This window comes from Bradysia coprophila, assembly GCF_014529535.1.
Source record: "Bradysia coprophila strain Holo2 chromosome X unlocalized genomic scaffold, BU_Bcop_v1 contig_58, whole genome shotgun sequence".
NCBI lineage: Eukaryota > Metazoa > Arthropoda > Insecta > Diptera > Sciaridae > Bradysia > Bradysia coprophila.
In genome coordinates this window covers 30,436-46,745 of record NW_023503351.1, presented here as the reverse complement: position 1 = coordinate 46,745, position 16,310 = coordinate 30,436, and the positions used below count along the sequence as shown (strand labels likewise).

At 34.5% G+C, this 16,310-nt stretch overlaps 1 protein-coding gene across 1 annotated transcript in view; it reads left to right on the top strand.

The window, feature by feature from the left end:
- The window catches only part of LOC119070229, a 55,628-nt gene that overhangs the window by 27,260 nt on the left and 12,058 nt on the right, over nucleotides 1-16,310 (top strand). The window contains exons 3-4 of the mRNA XM_037174497.1: nucleotides 7,885-8,162; nucleotides 8,341-8,476. Coding sequence (XP_037030392.1) covers nucleotides 7,885-8,162; nucleotides 8,341-8,476 — 414 coding nt within the window. The remainder of the gene's footprint in view (nucleotides 1-7,884; nucleotides 8,163-8,340; nucleotides 8,477-16,310) is intronic.

The following is a 16,310-nucleotide window of genomic DNA, read 5'->3' as shown; positions in this document are numbered from 1 at the left end:
GTGAAGAGCAATTACCCCAGTAGTTATATAGTCAGGAAACCTCTGTATGTTAAAAAAATTGCATAATCTACTACTTCATAACTAATGATCAACGAATGATGACTAGTTGAAGTGTCAAGTTTTAGTGTGAATTTTGTAATTCTAGGAATAGCCTGCCTAGCTGAGGTTAGAAAACACACGAAAACTTGATTTTTCATTGTTATCCCCAGTTTAGATGCTGTAAGGAGTTTTTGAAATATGAAAAGTACAGTTTTGTAGCATGTAAGATACTTGTATGACAAGGAGAGAAAGCTCACACGGACAGAATCATCTTTTTATACGTGCGTATGTGGATGTTCGAGTAGAACTGGGGTCTTTGGGGTGGGTCAGATCCATTGACTGACGAATTTTTCAGAAGATACTCTGAGGTGAGAGGTAAGACCCTGACTTTCAGTGAAGGAAATAGTTATCTCCGTGTAGAAATTCCCACTCATTCTGCAATTTACATGGTTTTTCTCGGACTGACTGTAATGGACGATTATGCAGAGCCGTCTGATATGTAGTGCGGTCCTTTAATGCACAATTTTTTACACACATGACGAACACACAAACACCATAAAGAAAACAGAGAGAAAGAGAGAGAGAGAGAGGTAACTCTGGCTTCATATCAGAGAATCTATTCAAATCAAGTCAAAATGCAAACGGTCGTTTTCGGTCCTTGGACTGTTTTCACGTACATACTGCTATGAACTTTCGGCGCGCTTGCATTCGTCGTGGTCGATACTAGGTCCGCCAACTGACACCTCTCTAACGCATTCATATTTCTCTTTTGCCGAATTTCGATACGGGACAATTATTTAGCAACAATTAAACAGTCTATACTAAATACAACACGCCGTCCATACAAAGCGAAAGGATCAAACATATATTCGCGCAACTAAACTAAAAATAAAAAAAATGCGAAAAAAATAGATTTCTCTTTGAAATGTACCGAACCAAAAATAAAAACAAAATTGCATCTATTCACTAAAGAGCAATGAAATAAATTGAAATGAAATTTTCACAAAATCAATACACACCGACCGAATAGAGTGTAGCACAAAATAAATGGTCCCGAAATACTGTAACAAATAACAATCAAAGTGTTTACATTTTTCAATTCTATTCCGAATATCAAATTAATTGTTTGCTAAAACAAAATGAAAATATGTTGTGCTGTGTGTATGTCTATGCATCACATCGTTGATGTTACATTGATTATTCCCTTTTTGATAGGTATATACAAAATAGATAAAACACTCGCGGCACAACTTACATTAGTGCCACAGCGGAAATAACTTTTTTTTTGTTTGGTCAATAATGAATTACTCATAAAATGAAATGAAATACTTAGTTCGCTGAATTTATTCTGCTGGTTGGTGTTGCATGTGGCACACTATATCATGTGTTAAATGTATAATTCTTTTGCGACATTTACGAATTGCCATTAGTCACTGGAACAGGCTTCTCTATCTATAAAGTTGAATAATGCAAACCTGCAGATAGTTTTATCAGTCAAAGCAAATTTCCAATTTAGAAGCATAGCTGCCAGATAATTATAGCACACAGCACACTCGTGTCTAAAATCGATTGATGGAATTCTCTGACAACGACACATTAGCTTAAAAAATACCATCCAATAAGGTCATGGACACTGATTGTGTTTCGATTCTCGGTTTGCCTTGATATGTAAATTATAATCTAGAGTAGACTTAATTTTTGTGGCATTTGGTATACGAGATGAAGGATAACCATACACTTCTGTGAAGTCATAGGAGTCAAATTTCTCTAAAAATAAATCTGCAAAAGGAAATACTCCAAATCCGTTTAAATCGGCTAAAGGCAATGACATAAATAGACTTATATTTAGATCAACTAATTGACTGCCCGCCGTTACGGATATGAGCATCGAATGGAGTTGTTTTTACGTGTGCTAGAAGGCACTGTAAAAGACACTGGTGCTGAAAATTGCGTATCAAAATGGTCTTTCACTCACACTATTTGTTGAAATAACTCGCTAGATCTGGCGGTCGATACTTGTCTTCAAAACAGCTACAGCGAAATCGTTGGTTTTTGCTGTGGTTGTCCGCCGATGTCTCTCCAATCAAACATATTCAGGCATGATTAATTTTTAACTTATACTAAACGTGAGTCGGTTCAAGTTTAGCCATCCTTCCCGGAAGGGAATGCTTTGTTCACCTAAAAGTTGAAAAGGAATGGTTAAACGAGCAAAACTTTCATTTGTAAAATATGAGAAGCTGCGATTTCGTAACAAAATGGCAGTGACGCCATGCCATATATGAATTAAGTTATTGGGCGTTACTTTAAGTGCCTTTAGAGTTTTTTTTTCATTAGCAACATAGATAAAGTGCTATGAAACATAAACCCGTTCAAATCTTTTAAATGAGCTTTTAAGTTATAAGATTCAAAAAGAAAGCGACGAACTGGACCGCTGACTGTTTTGGGCCGCTCAAAGTTTCAAAAATCGATTTGATGACCAATCTGTACGGATCAATTCATGGCTACAAGCTCAGCCTGTCTGACAACGACAACAACAGAAAAACAGTTCCTATCATTCCGTAACTCACACGGGTCTGACACTATTCACGCTATTCTTAATTTTTTAAATGCTGCTAATCATAGAGTGTCCCAGCCCGTGGTAACTCATCAATCGCATTTGGGACTGTGATACCATGCCATACGGTTAGTACAATTCTTTCATTTCTTGGTATTCAAGAAAGTTCCTCCGCTCGATGGCCATCAATTTCCTTTGCAGCTGCTGTAATTAAATATTTGAATCGATAATTTTAATTTTCAGCGTTTATCGCTGCTTTTAATTTAATGTTTAATAACTCAGACGGGTATACCCTTGTATCAATTAAACTACCCATTTTCAACATTGCCCTTTTACATTTAATTAAGCTTTAACAGCTTATTTTTAATTACGACTTTTGAAAATTGAAATAATACAAATACCGAATAATATTCGAGTGAATTAATTAAAGAAAAGAAGAAGAAGAAAGAAAAAAAACTTCGTCTTCATTATATATCTTCAAATAAAAAAATGCTCGTTGCTCATTATTGCCACCCTTTCGTTCATTAATCCCTTAACCTTATAATATTTCTGTTATGATCCCTCAATAATATGCAAAAATCCTTGGACGCATATTTTCTGTCGAAAACCTATTCTTCTATTTTTAATGAAAATGCGGAACATTTTCGAAATTAATATATTCAATTGAATAAATCCCATTCATTAAATGTTTACCTATTCAATAGTTTGGTTCAAGTTTTTAATTGATTTTTCTTTAAACGGGGAAAAAACACCAGTGTATATCGTCTATAATAAGGGGGTGCCTTGCTTATTTATTATTGAACATGTTAGGCTGTAATAATAAGTTTATAAATATGTGTAGTGTGTCTAGTGTATATGTTCATATACAAAAGACTCGCTATGGTTAGTTAGTTACGAGCATGCATAAAAGGTATAACAACAATGTATGTTTTGTCGGCTTTGGGGGGGAATAGAAGTAAAGTTTCCGTCGAAAAAAAAAGTTGTTTTACACTGAAATATAGAACGCATTTACAAAATATTTCACGATACCTATATTTGTTCCACAAATAATTTACAGGTATAGACCCGGTAAAATGAAATACGAATGACATACACATTATATCGACATGGTGGCCGATAATAAAACGCTTTTGTATGGATGTGTAGATGCAGCAAAAAAAACTTATCTCTTCTGGGAGGCATTCTTTGCTATCACACAAAATTTACGACTTTATACAGAAGTTGTTTTGAGAGTAAAAATAAAACTGATGCGAACAAAACGAAGCTTCCAATCGCAGAATTTGGATACTATGAAGAGTACTTAGCGTTCGTTTTTTCTCTTTTAAGTTGTTTTTGTTTGAAAGATTGTGGAAGTTTTATCTTTTGAAAATAGCATTAATTTCGAATGGGTCTGCATTAATTTGAACATTCTAACCAGCGCACCTGTTACTCAATTTTAAACAGTTTCAAATTTAAAACACCTAACTCGCGGGAAGAAACCAGTTGGAATCTTGATTCTTTGCAATTTTAAAGCAAACCGAATTCTAACTATGCGGACAAACAACTTCGGTTGCTAGGGGATGGGAAATCATAAAGAATTGTAACTGTCTGGAATTTTAAATTCTACTAAATTGTGACTGCGAACACACAAACTGGAAGGTGGCATCCTCACAGTACTCTTATTTCAGTTTCTTCTATTTTGGATCCTACATTCTTTTCGATCACTGGCACGTGTGATCTAGCTAGAATACGACTAAATTCCTGGTATACGTTTAAGGTCCTGAGTAGATTTCAATTAAAGCTTGACACAAATACCATCGCTGTGGTTATGAGCAATAAACTCTTCCTCACATTCTACACACCACTCTTATCTGAATAAGGGAGCTGTTACCAATCGACACAAACAAAATTAGTAGGTTAGAATGAAAATTACAAAGACAGTTTTCAGCCTGTCCATTGAACAGGTACATGCATCAATGCATCGTAAGATATTTAAATAACAAAAGGGTCTGCCGAGTATTGCCGTTTATAATTGACTCGCCAAATAAGGGCGCCATATTCAGCTCATCTGTAACAGGGATCCATTCAAATACAAGTTTCAGAGCGCACATTTCTATTAATTTAACATGTATGACAGTACGGTTTTGTCTAACCCACCTTCCTCCATAAGGACAGCGCTTATTATTCTGAATTTAAATTCTTAAATTCTAAGCAATTACAAAAAAAAAATCTGAAAAAAATTATGAAAATATTTGAAATTTTATTCATTTTCAAGAATTAATTCTCAGAAGTTCTTAAAGATTCCTACAAATTCTTTGAGGCGGAAAATACACGAGCAATTTTGCATTGATAGGATCGATAATTTTGTAATTCGATATTCACCACAGGCTAAACAGGGACTAACGTAAGGATTTTCCCGTGGGTGGGATTTCGACGAAAAGGCGCAAAAATGACTTCCTAATTCTTACTTAGAGGCGCCAAAAACAATGATTAAAAAAAGTCGAATTTTTCCTAGGGAGATTTGAAACACATTTTCCTTCCACTTCTGAGCCCTTCTTCTGGTGAAAAAGCCCGCGTTTGTTTTGTTGTCATTTAATTTGATTTCCTATTTTGCAGAATAATTTGAGATCTTACCAATGGCATGCAATTTCTTGATAATTTTGCCATTTGGCAAAACAGATTTGCAGTAATCATCTTTTCACAAAGAACGTGACTTACGTTACAATCAAATCTGAAGTGAATATGTAATAAAGGGTAGCACTCAGCACGCTTCCTTGTGGGACTACTGCTAGGATATGAGCTAGATATCCTAGATTTCTGACAATTTGGTACAAAGACCGTTTTTGTGGAAATGATTGAACAATTTTAATAAGATAGAAAGGAAACTTTCGAAGGAACATTTTGTGTATTAGACTCTTATGCCATGCACTATCAGAGGCCTTCTCTATGTCAAATGTGAACAATCCTGCAGAGTTTTTCTTATTTAGAGCTTGTTGGATATGATTACCTAAGATTTTGCTGATGGAGTTTGGCAGGCTAATTGGTCTGTAGTTGCTAGCACCTGATGTATCCTTAAGGAATGAAGACTGCTTTTGCAATTGCTAACCAGCCTAGTAATTTTCCACAGTTGGTTAGAGTAATTTTTCAACTGTGAAAGTCGGTCGTTCCACCTTTCCTTATTGAAGAATTTAAATTGAGCTTTGATCAATATGTTCAGATGGTTAATTTTCTTGTCAATGCTGAGGACATGGTTTCGCTGCCACAAAACTTGGAATAAAATCAAAAGTACTTTTTACGTTTTTGTAAAAATTTATAGTGTGGTCAAAATTGAATTCGTGGATGGGAATTCAAAAGGCGCGGGTGGGAAAATTCCCACCCACGATGTTCCTTAGGTTAGTCCCTGAGGCTAAACAATGTAAAACGCAGCATAATTAGTCAGGAAACAATTTTTTTCTATTTTTATTCGAAGCTACTTATCATTATTATATGAGCAAAAAATAGCTCATAAAATAGGATTGCTCTTGAAAATGTACCGTTATTTTTAGAGGACAATGTAAAGGATGGTAATAATCGAACGTTATTAGTTTTGGGTTGAGCGTTAAAAATAATTCCATTTACCAATATTTCCATCTAATTGGTACCAATTTGATGATAATAACGGTAGCGAGAATTAAAATATTTGTAAAAGGAAAAATTCCAATGGTCGTCGATCAAAAAATATTGGTCGAATATAATTTCCCATAATGTAAAGGTCCAATATCTTTAATCTTCCTCATCTTGAGCATGTCTACTACAGAATAAAAATTATATTTCAAGTAAATGTGAAAAAATGCATCGGTGAGGCAGCAATTTAGCCACTTTATGAGCATTATAAAAAATATACATTTTTGAGACATGTCGTAGAACAATTTTTCGTTTAGTATTATGAGCTACATCGATTAAAAATATAAAAAATGTTGCTGTTTCTTGACTAATTGTCGAACGCAAAGTTGCTCGTGTGTTTTTTAACCTAAAATTCTGGAAGATTCTTTTACATTTATTAGGAATTTTTAAAAAATTTATTAATTTCAAAATTCCTAAAAACTCCGTCGAACCGCTATTTTATTGAAATTTCGTCGTCGCATATAATTTGTTAGAACCCTCGCATCTTCCTGTACACCCCATCTCCTCTTATGGTGTGACGTCGTTTGTGTACGACACAAAAAAATGAAAATGGAAATGGCCCCTACACTATTTATTCATCTTCATATTGAACTGTGCTTTCCGGGTCCTGTCGCATTTTAATGATGTACAACTGGTGGGGTTTTTTGTACCCCATTCTTTGTATCTGAATTTGTCACATTTTACAATTGTTGCAACATTTAAATATTGCAATGATAAATATGCTAGCCCACTAGCCTCATATTGGTATATTTATACATTAATAGAACGCGACTGCCGACACTCAACGCGGTACCTCGGGGAAGAGAATCTACCATAATGTACATTACATTCCCGATTACAATGAATATTTATTTACGTTTTATGTATAATTAATATTGATATATTATTTATGTACCTCATTGTATTAGATTGCGGTTGCGGACACGCAAACTATTTTTTTTTTGTAGAGACGAGTAACGGTAATTATTTGTTCAGTTCTTTATTGACTTTAGCCGGCTTAGTTGTATACTGAACGTAATTTTCGTTTGTTATTTCCTTTTACAATCGCTTTCCACATTCCATAATCAATTGAAAATTGAAACACTTTGTACCATTGCTTTTTATATATATATGGCATACAACAAACGCAAACACTGCACGTATCTACAATCGTGAACGATTGTATCACACCAAAACTGACAATAAAATTGAGTATAAAATATAAATGTTAACTCGAACAGACAATAAAATATATAGGCAGTAAGTACAATATCAAGGAAATGTGGGTGTCACATCAATGGAAAGTGGATGTGATGTGGAAAGTGGGGTGGCGGAGCGCGATAGGGGTATTATATAGAGTTGTTCGACAGTTTGAAATTACTTTTGAACTTTAAATATGATTTTCAATCAAATCCTTTCAGGTTGAATTCCCCGAACTGTTTAAAATTCATGCAATTAATTTTACGCCCTCTCTCACTCATATAATATTTTCATTTTGACTTAGTATATGGTATGCATAGCATAGCATATACATACATACATTCATGGAATATCCAAGTATAACGATTAGTATGTAAATAAACATGATTTATGTTATGTAAATCACAGAATAAATTCTCGAATATTTATTTTCTCATTAACAATAAATTAATTTTTGGAACACTCCACAGAAGCCATCAGCGTACGACTTGTGAAAGTTGTGGTGCCCGCGTACGAACTACATGGCAATTTTGCAATGCTTGAATGCCAATATGAGTTAAATAACAGCGACAATAGACACAGCAAATCTTCCAAATATCATTTTCCGTATGACAGCAATGAACAAAGTGACGAGGGCGAGACACTTTATTCAGTCAAATGGTACAAAGATAATGAAGAATTCTACAGATACGTACCGAAAGCTAATCCACCACAACATAGTTATAGAGTAGATGGCATCAAAGTTGATGTGAGTATATATATGTTGTGTATAGTACGCCGTTAATGTCTAAAGTTCTGTTTAGACATATAATTATTGGGTGTGTGTATGATGTGTGCCGTACATTCATTTTCGGGTGATAAAAAGTACGGTTACATATTAACGTTTGACGATGTATTAATTCAAAATTTCGTTTTAACATTTACAGCACGAAGCATCAAATAACGTTAAGGTTAAGCTGAAACGAGTAACACTTAAATCAAGTGGATTGTATAGATGTGAGGTATCTGCAGAAGCACCGAATTTCTCGTCTGCGGAAGGTGAAGGAAGGATGGAAGTAATATGTAAGTGTTTTTCAAGTATCCTATCCATCCCCGATTGTACTTAAATTTCGGCATTTCTCCTGTATATATTCTGAGTTTACCAATTTTCCGTTTGAAATTTTAGAATTGCGAATTGTATGGCTGTGTGTGGGTGTGTGTCTGAGAGTGTTAAATTGTGTTCGATGTGCAAAACATTGAACTTTAATAAATGTTAGAATTTTCAACAACATTAAGAGAATTGAGTTAAAATTGAATGTTTGTTCAGCAATTCGACAGCGAAATTATTTACCCTTAAAACAAATCGGTAAGATTATTCAAAGTTTCTTCAACAACAACAATCTTGACAACAACAACTCAACGACATCCAATATTTGAAGTGTAAATTTCGTTTGCCCACCAACAGTGGTTGTATTTAAATTTACATTTACATTTTAAGGGTTTGTAGTCGAACGAATGGTGTACCTTATATTATGTTATGTACAATACACATGTACATTATATCTCAGGAATATCGCTTAGATCTCGCCAGTTGAACATTTTTTGAAAAACGTTTTCAGAATATTTATAGAGCGTGTAGCGTTGGTATGTGAGTCATGATGTCCGCTTTAATGCATGCATCACAATTTCCGTATAATGATATACTGGCACCATTTTATTACAAGTGTGAGATAAAAATTCGGTTACTCAATGATTCGGCATTTTAATGGGCTCTTAGAGATTTAGAGCTCTTGAACATATCACAAAGATTACCTTTTTCGGTCAGAGAATTTCAATGACATTTTGACAAACTGTTCAACGAATCGTACGTTACAGCAGCAAACTATACGTGTTGTAGGTAGAAAGTAAGTATCAAAGTGTACGCGGAATGATTTTTTTGAGAATACTTCAGGCACGTATAGCATAAGTAAAGTACCTTAACGAAAATTCAAATCGATAAACATTACGAATTAAAGATTTCTTAAATACCAGTGCCTGAATTCGTAACCTTTGATTTCTGGCTCGTGCTTACCAATGATGCTACCCAAAAGTAGGTGTTTGTCATTATCGTATTTTGTAGTGTCATTACCAGGTACTATTTTTTGGGAAAACATTTTCCACATAGTTTGCTCATCTCTACAAAGCACAATTTTAGATTTATCAGAGTTTTAAAAGTCATTGACGTTCCCAGTCAATAAAGTGATCAAAAAACTTTTCCGGAAAATTCACGAAAATTTGCGAAAATTGCGAAAATTTGAGAAAATTTGAGAAAATTCGTGAAAATATTTTCGCGAATATAGGCACTGCGGTGTATGATATTTTGGCGCACAATTCGAATTAGGGATTTTCAAATTTTGTGCCAAAATGACTGGGAGCATCGATGACTTTTAAAACTCTAAAAAACCTCTAATATGTTCAGAACTAAAGAAACCACTTTTTTTCCCGAATTCAAGGTAAATATGGAAAAATAGGACCTGGATTTTAACGTACGAGCTAATGCTGATATGGAAAGACACGATTTATAACAATTCACGTTCAGAACCCGAAATTCTTCTTTCAGGTCTGGTATGTTCAGGTCAGGTTCAGGCTAAGCTGAAATTTTCAGTTTGCCCCGAATCTGAAGAAAGAAATTATTAATCGAATCAGGTCAGGTCCAGGATGAACCTGAAATATTAAATTTGGGTTCATGTAAACCTGCACTAAATCAGGTCGATCTGAAACTGATCAGAGCTTTAATATGAGCTGGAAGTATCAAATTGTAGCAAGATACTGTAATCAACATTCTAAAAAGTTATGAAAAACACGAGAAAATTTGCAAAAATTTATGAAACATCGCGAAGCCGTTTTTACGATAACAGGCCATGTGTGGCAGACCACGAAGACCACACAGGATGTATATACCATACATATCTGAGGCAAAGTGGGTGAAACCCAAATTATTATTTTTTTCTATGTTCGCCATACTCATTACATTGTTCGCAATGAGTTCAGAAATAAAAAAAAAATGCCGACAGTAAAATAAATAACTTCATCCTCATTTTCAAACCCGAAATAATAGTGTTAAATAAATAGTGTAGTCTAAAAAAAACGGCTGCACTGACCTAATAGACTTGCTAATTATGACCTCGTTTATTTTAGTTTTCTCTCTGCTAAATAAATGAGCAATTATACCGAAGCTAACTGTTAAAATGTTGGGATACAGAAAGTTGAAGAATTTTTTTATTTAACAAAAAAAAAGTTTTGCAAATTTCACCATCAGGTAAACTATGTTGCCGCGAATAAAAAAGTATTATTTTAAAACGTTAATGGTGCATCCGCACAATTTAAATAAATATTTTTTTGTTCACAATAATTTCTCTTTTAATTTGCGGTTACAACCCAAAAGTGAGCGAACATTAAAAATATATTTTAATTTGTTGCGGAATTGTATTATTTAATTCGAATAACATTTATTAGACACGAAAAAACGTGTCCTGTTTATTTTATGAATTTTTCGCATGATATGAATCGTTATTGCTGGAGGTTAATTGTGTGCATAGCATAGGGAGACTTTCATTTTTAGACTCTGCCGTTGACGTCTGATATGGTTTTCAATTAATTTCATTATATGGCACCATGGATATTATCACAGTAAGGCAAAAAAAAGGGTTGCCAGGTCAAAATTTTGAGCTAACATAGTCGATACGGTGAAAGTCTAGTCCACCGAGGAAACACTAATAGAATTTCCAGAGGAAAATGACTCGGGGTAAATTATCTTCTTCTTTCTCAGCCCACTGTAGGCCTCCCCCATTTCCTTTCATTTCGCATAGTTCGCTGTCACTTTTTGCCAATTTTTGCCTGCTGTCTTCTTGACAGGTGGTCGTGTTATTCATGGTATCCACCGTTCACGGTCCAACGCTCAACCAGCATTCTCACAATATGTGCTGCCCAGTTCCATTTCAATTATGGTATTCGCTCCATGAAATCAAAGATTTTGGATTGACACTCAGATAGGGGGCACCCAAGTAGCATTTCAGAAAAAATAACTTATTCGTTAAAATAACGTTGTAGCAACGTTGCCACAACGGTTGTGCAACAGTTGTTGCCCGGTTATAGTTTAACCTACGTCAATTAACCGTTGGATAACCGTTAAACAACGAAAAAGTTAAAAATTATAGTTGCTCTACCTTAAATTTTTAACTTTTTCGTTGTTTAACTGTTATCCAACGGTTAATTGACCTAGGTTAAACTATAACCGGGCAACAACGGTTGCAAAACCGTTGTGACAACGTTGCTACAACGTTATTCTAACGAATAAGTTATTTTTTCTGAAATGCTACTTGGGCAGTACCTAGTTTTTTATACGTTGCAATTTGGCAACGGACCAAATGCAACACTAGAGCTCACCCACAGCGCAAGGCTATTAGGCTAACTCCTGCACACTCGTTTATTGAAAAACCAAAAATGCAAACTCCTTTGTTGAATTTTTTGGAAAGCCTTAACTAGACATTGAAACAAAATTGCTCAATTTTATTGTTGATTGAAGATCCTGTGTAGTAACAAAACGATGCGTCCTTTTACAGGACGTTCGGAATGCCTAAAAACATCAATTTAATAAAATCCAACAAAACAACAGCAAACAGAGCTATCGCTCTTCCCTTACCCATGGATTGCGTGCAGCTAACGTACAGACAAATAAACTGTTTCGACCTCGAACAACAACAGCGGTCTCAGACTAGCGTGGTCTAGCCATCTTCAGTCGTTTCCGTTGCGTTCGTTCCGAAACAGCAGTAAATTTGTTTTATTGTGTCTTAGCAAAATTATTAACATATTCCTGACCATGGCATTTTGCGTCACTCTCAATCGACTTTTCGATGCTTTCTAGTAAATGCAGTAACATAATTTTCCCCGAGTCGATTTTCCTCGCTTGAGAGTCAAAATTGACGACAAACAGTAGTGTAACTATTGACTATTCACTGTGAACTTGGTTATACTCAAAACACCGTAAAAGTCGAATAAAATCGACTCCAAAAACTGTCCTAAAATCGAATTTTACTTAATGCAGGCCGCCTCATTTCATTTGAATAATAACGATAATGCTAATCGCTTCAGAGCAATAACACAAACATAATCGAGCTCATATACTTACACTTGCCAGTGTTTGACCATTCAATTTGCTTTAAATATAGAGCAGTTGTGTTTCAGACAGGCACTTTATTTTATTTGTCCATTGTATTATGTAACATACATTTATTGTATTAGGCGAGTTGTGATAAAGCTGAAGAGTCGACATTATAAGTTAATTGAGTGAATATAAAGCGGTTATTGTTTTCTATCGAATTTATTACTACCTAGAGTGCCATTATTGAGGATGGACACTGAGACCGAATGCAATGCAATTTTGAAGTGAAACTACCGTATTTGTTACCCTTACGGCTGAAAACATTTAATTGTTATTGGGCTGATATGATCTTTTGTCAGACGGGATGGCCCAGTGGTTATGTTCTAGAGCCTAACACCAAAATAATTCGGCTTCTAATGCCGTGTCAGACAATTTTTCTACCGATTCTTTCGTGGCATAAAGTTCATTTAAACTTTAAAATTTGGGTCAAAATTTAAATGATTCGGATGACGTCATATTCTAGCGTACATTTAGTCGGAATAACAATGAATAGCCAAACTTTATTCGAATACTTCGCGGTATGGTTCGGAAGTCACGTTAAGATTGCTAATTCAGACCAAACCTGTTATTATCCAATCAATCAATCAGTGTTGACAGTACTTGGTGCATTCTAGTGAAATGGTTCTAATGAGCCATATCAACACTTCTTTTTGGTTGGCATGGGCATGGGTCATTGGCTTTAGTCCATTTAAATCTTTTAGTCGACGATTAAGTCGCATTGATTAACTTTTTAAATGAATCGTTTAGTGAATTTTAGTGAAATATTTCTCAATATTAGGCCCTTCGCCGAGTAATTTACAACATATGAAACAGATGTATTTTTTGGAGGGATTATTTTTGGTAAAACATTTTTCCATATTTTCCCAAATTTTCCCGGGAGGTGCGATTATTAAAAAAGCTGGCCTTTCGTTTACTTTTCTACTATTTTCGTAAAATTATTGTAATTTCTGTCATAAGGATTTGTCTGGAAAATGGACATAGTTTGGAGGAAATTTACGGTGTCATCACGCAACTTACCAATGTCAAATTTCATCTTATTTCTTAGTTATATCGAGTACTAGGAAATAGGATAAAATATGATGGAATTTGGAACACTCTATCCGAAGATATGAAGAAACAAAGTTAGGTGTAGGAAGTTGGGAAGGAAAATTTCATAGGAAATTTCCTATGAAATTCCCTATGATATTTCCTAAAATCAACGTTTTCACTTCCTTAAAAAAGTATTGAAATTTTAATTGATTTTGACGTGCGACAGCTCGGTAGAAAGGTCTCGACAAGTTTTAGGAAATAGTATAAAATTTGACTAGTTTTGTTGCGCTACAGCGCTACAGAAAGCAAAAAAACGCTAAAATTGGTATAAATTTCCTCACTTTTCATCTAAAAGTGGTCCAATTTTATTAAATAGGGATTTGAAAGATCTCGACGAGATGTAGGACATAGAATGAAGTTCAAAAAGTTGTATATAATTTTAAAAAAATCTAAAAAGTGATAAAACCACTAAATTTTACCCAATTTTCCTCAAATTTCATCGAAAAGTAGTCGAATCTCTACATATAGGGGAAAGGCTTGGTCCCAGTCCAATCAAACCGTATATTTTAATGAAGGCCTTTATTCATCATCCCATTAACAACGTCGCGCGAAATACAATATTAAAACTTAAGGAGATCGGAAAACAACACAAGTAAAAGATCTGGAAAATCATTAAAGTTGGTAGAAAAGAAACAAAATTAAGCAACATTTAATCTAGGATTTCAATTTCATGAACTTCCTGTGGGCACTATGGAAAGGTAACGTCAAAATCTATCAAACTGAAAGCAAACGTGGAAAAAATCTAACAGTTTTATTTGATATAGCTCACATCATAGGTGCTCACTAGAAATATCTTGTCAAGAACTAACAAACTGAAGAACTTTGATAAAATTACAAATTCTACGGGGAATTGTGTTGGAATTAATCAATAATTATGGTTGATTGGACGAAAACCTCTTAAATTCCATAGCGGTATGGTGACATACTCTTCGTAGCGTTTGTTTAAACAATTTCAGCCTATCTCTGGAAAATGTAATGAAATAGAAAGCTATAAAAATTCATGTCACTCTGCATTATAGTTAATCGTGTAAATGACATAAATTACAATCATTTTACGAAAAATAAACGAAAGGCTAGCTTTTTTAATAATTTCCCGCACCTCCTTGAATTCTTTTTTGCGAATATCTAGGAAAATGTGGAACAATTCAAGAAAATATTTTGTGGGATTTACCTAGTCGCCTAGGGATCCCTTTGAGTATACTACAGTTTTATCAAAAAAATATTCTCTATTATGGTGGCGGAGACAAATTTATTCGCTACATGTGAGATTTCCAACTCTTTTTCGTCAGTGTTCGAGGCAATCATTTATAATTGTCATTTGGATAGTCCAAAGATACAACTGATATTTGTTTCCAATGGATTTGAATATGTAATATTCAAAACAGTTCGATTTCTTTTGTTATGAAAAACACTACCTGCAACATGGTAGAAATTTAGAATTTCAATTTATTCTTTGTTAAATCGCATCACACAACTTTCACTTCACTCTTGAATTCCAATTTTGAATATGGAAATCATTCCAGAAACAATGTTCAGGCCGATGTATTCTATAAATTATTTTCAGTCAAATAGTTCAATTCATATTAATTGAAGTGATATTTTCTGTACGAACGCTGCAACGAAAAATGTATTCAATTGAACGTTCTTGGAGCTGTAAAAATATTGGTAAAATCGCATTTACAAATTCACGATTCCAATCAAATGTTAATTTTGACCAACAACGCCGATGCTTATGGTACACAAATGTATCGACATTTGCACTTGGATTTAAGCAGTCAGACAAGACAGCTGATACTATTCACCCTCAATTTTGGAGTTCCCAAATTAAGTCTTCCAATGTATCTCCTGTATTTGGGTGCAAATAGTACCAGCTATATTGTGTTGCCTTCCGTATCGATCCACAACTTTCCTGGAAGGTATCTTTAGAATTGTTTTAAACTTTTCTTCTGCATGAACCCAAGTTGTTTCACTTCAACGATTCAATGATTGTAACGTAACAATTCGAAATTTCTAAAGATTAGTGGAACAATCGTCACATAACATACACGCAGAGAATAATGATAACGGCAGCTCACGCTCTGGCTCTGCAAGAAACGATATCATTTCTCTGAACACACAAAATACGTTTTTTTTTTGTCAATCCATAAAAGCAGAAACGTTTGAGCTTTCGGTGCTTATATACCAGAATTGTATGTTGATCCGGTGAAGCGAAAGCGTAACGATTAAAACATCTTGATAGTACAGGCGCGATTGTCGACAGTTAAAGAATTGTTGGTGGTTTTCTTTTGCATAAACTTCCATCAGGTGTTCATGTGGTAACATAAGTGCATTGCTGTGTGAGTGTGTCTCAAACTGCTGCTAGTATTGCTTTAGCATACTTTAAACGCTGGTTTATGAAAGAACTTCCCAACGCTTTGTACGATCAATCAATGATACCTATGATCTACCGTTCAGTGTTAGAACAAAGTTTTCTAAGTTATACCCATAGAGAGCGCGTATACGTACAGGGAACTAGACTAGCGTAAACAAGCGTGAAAGTGCAATTTCTCTTCTATTATGTTTTTCAATGGAATAAATTTCATTCCGCTGCTATATACACTTATTACATGGTATACTGGTATACATATA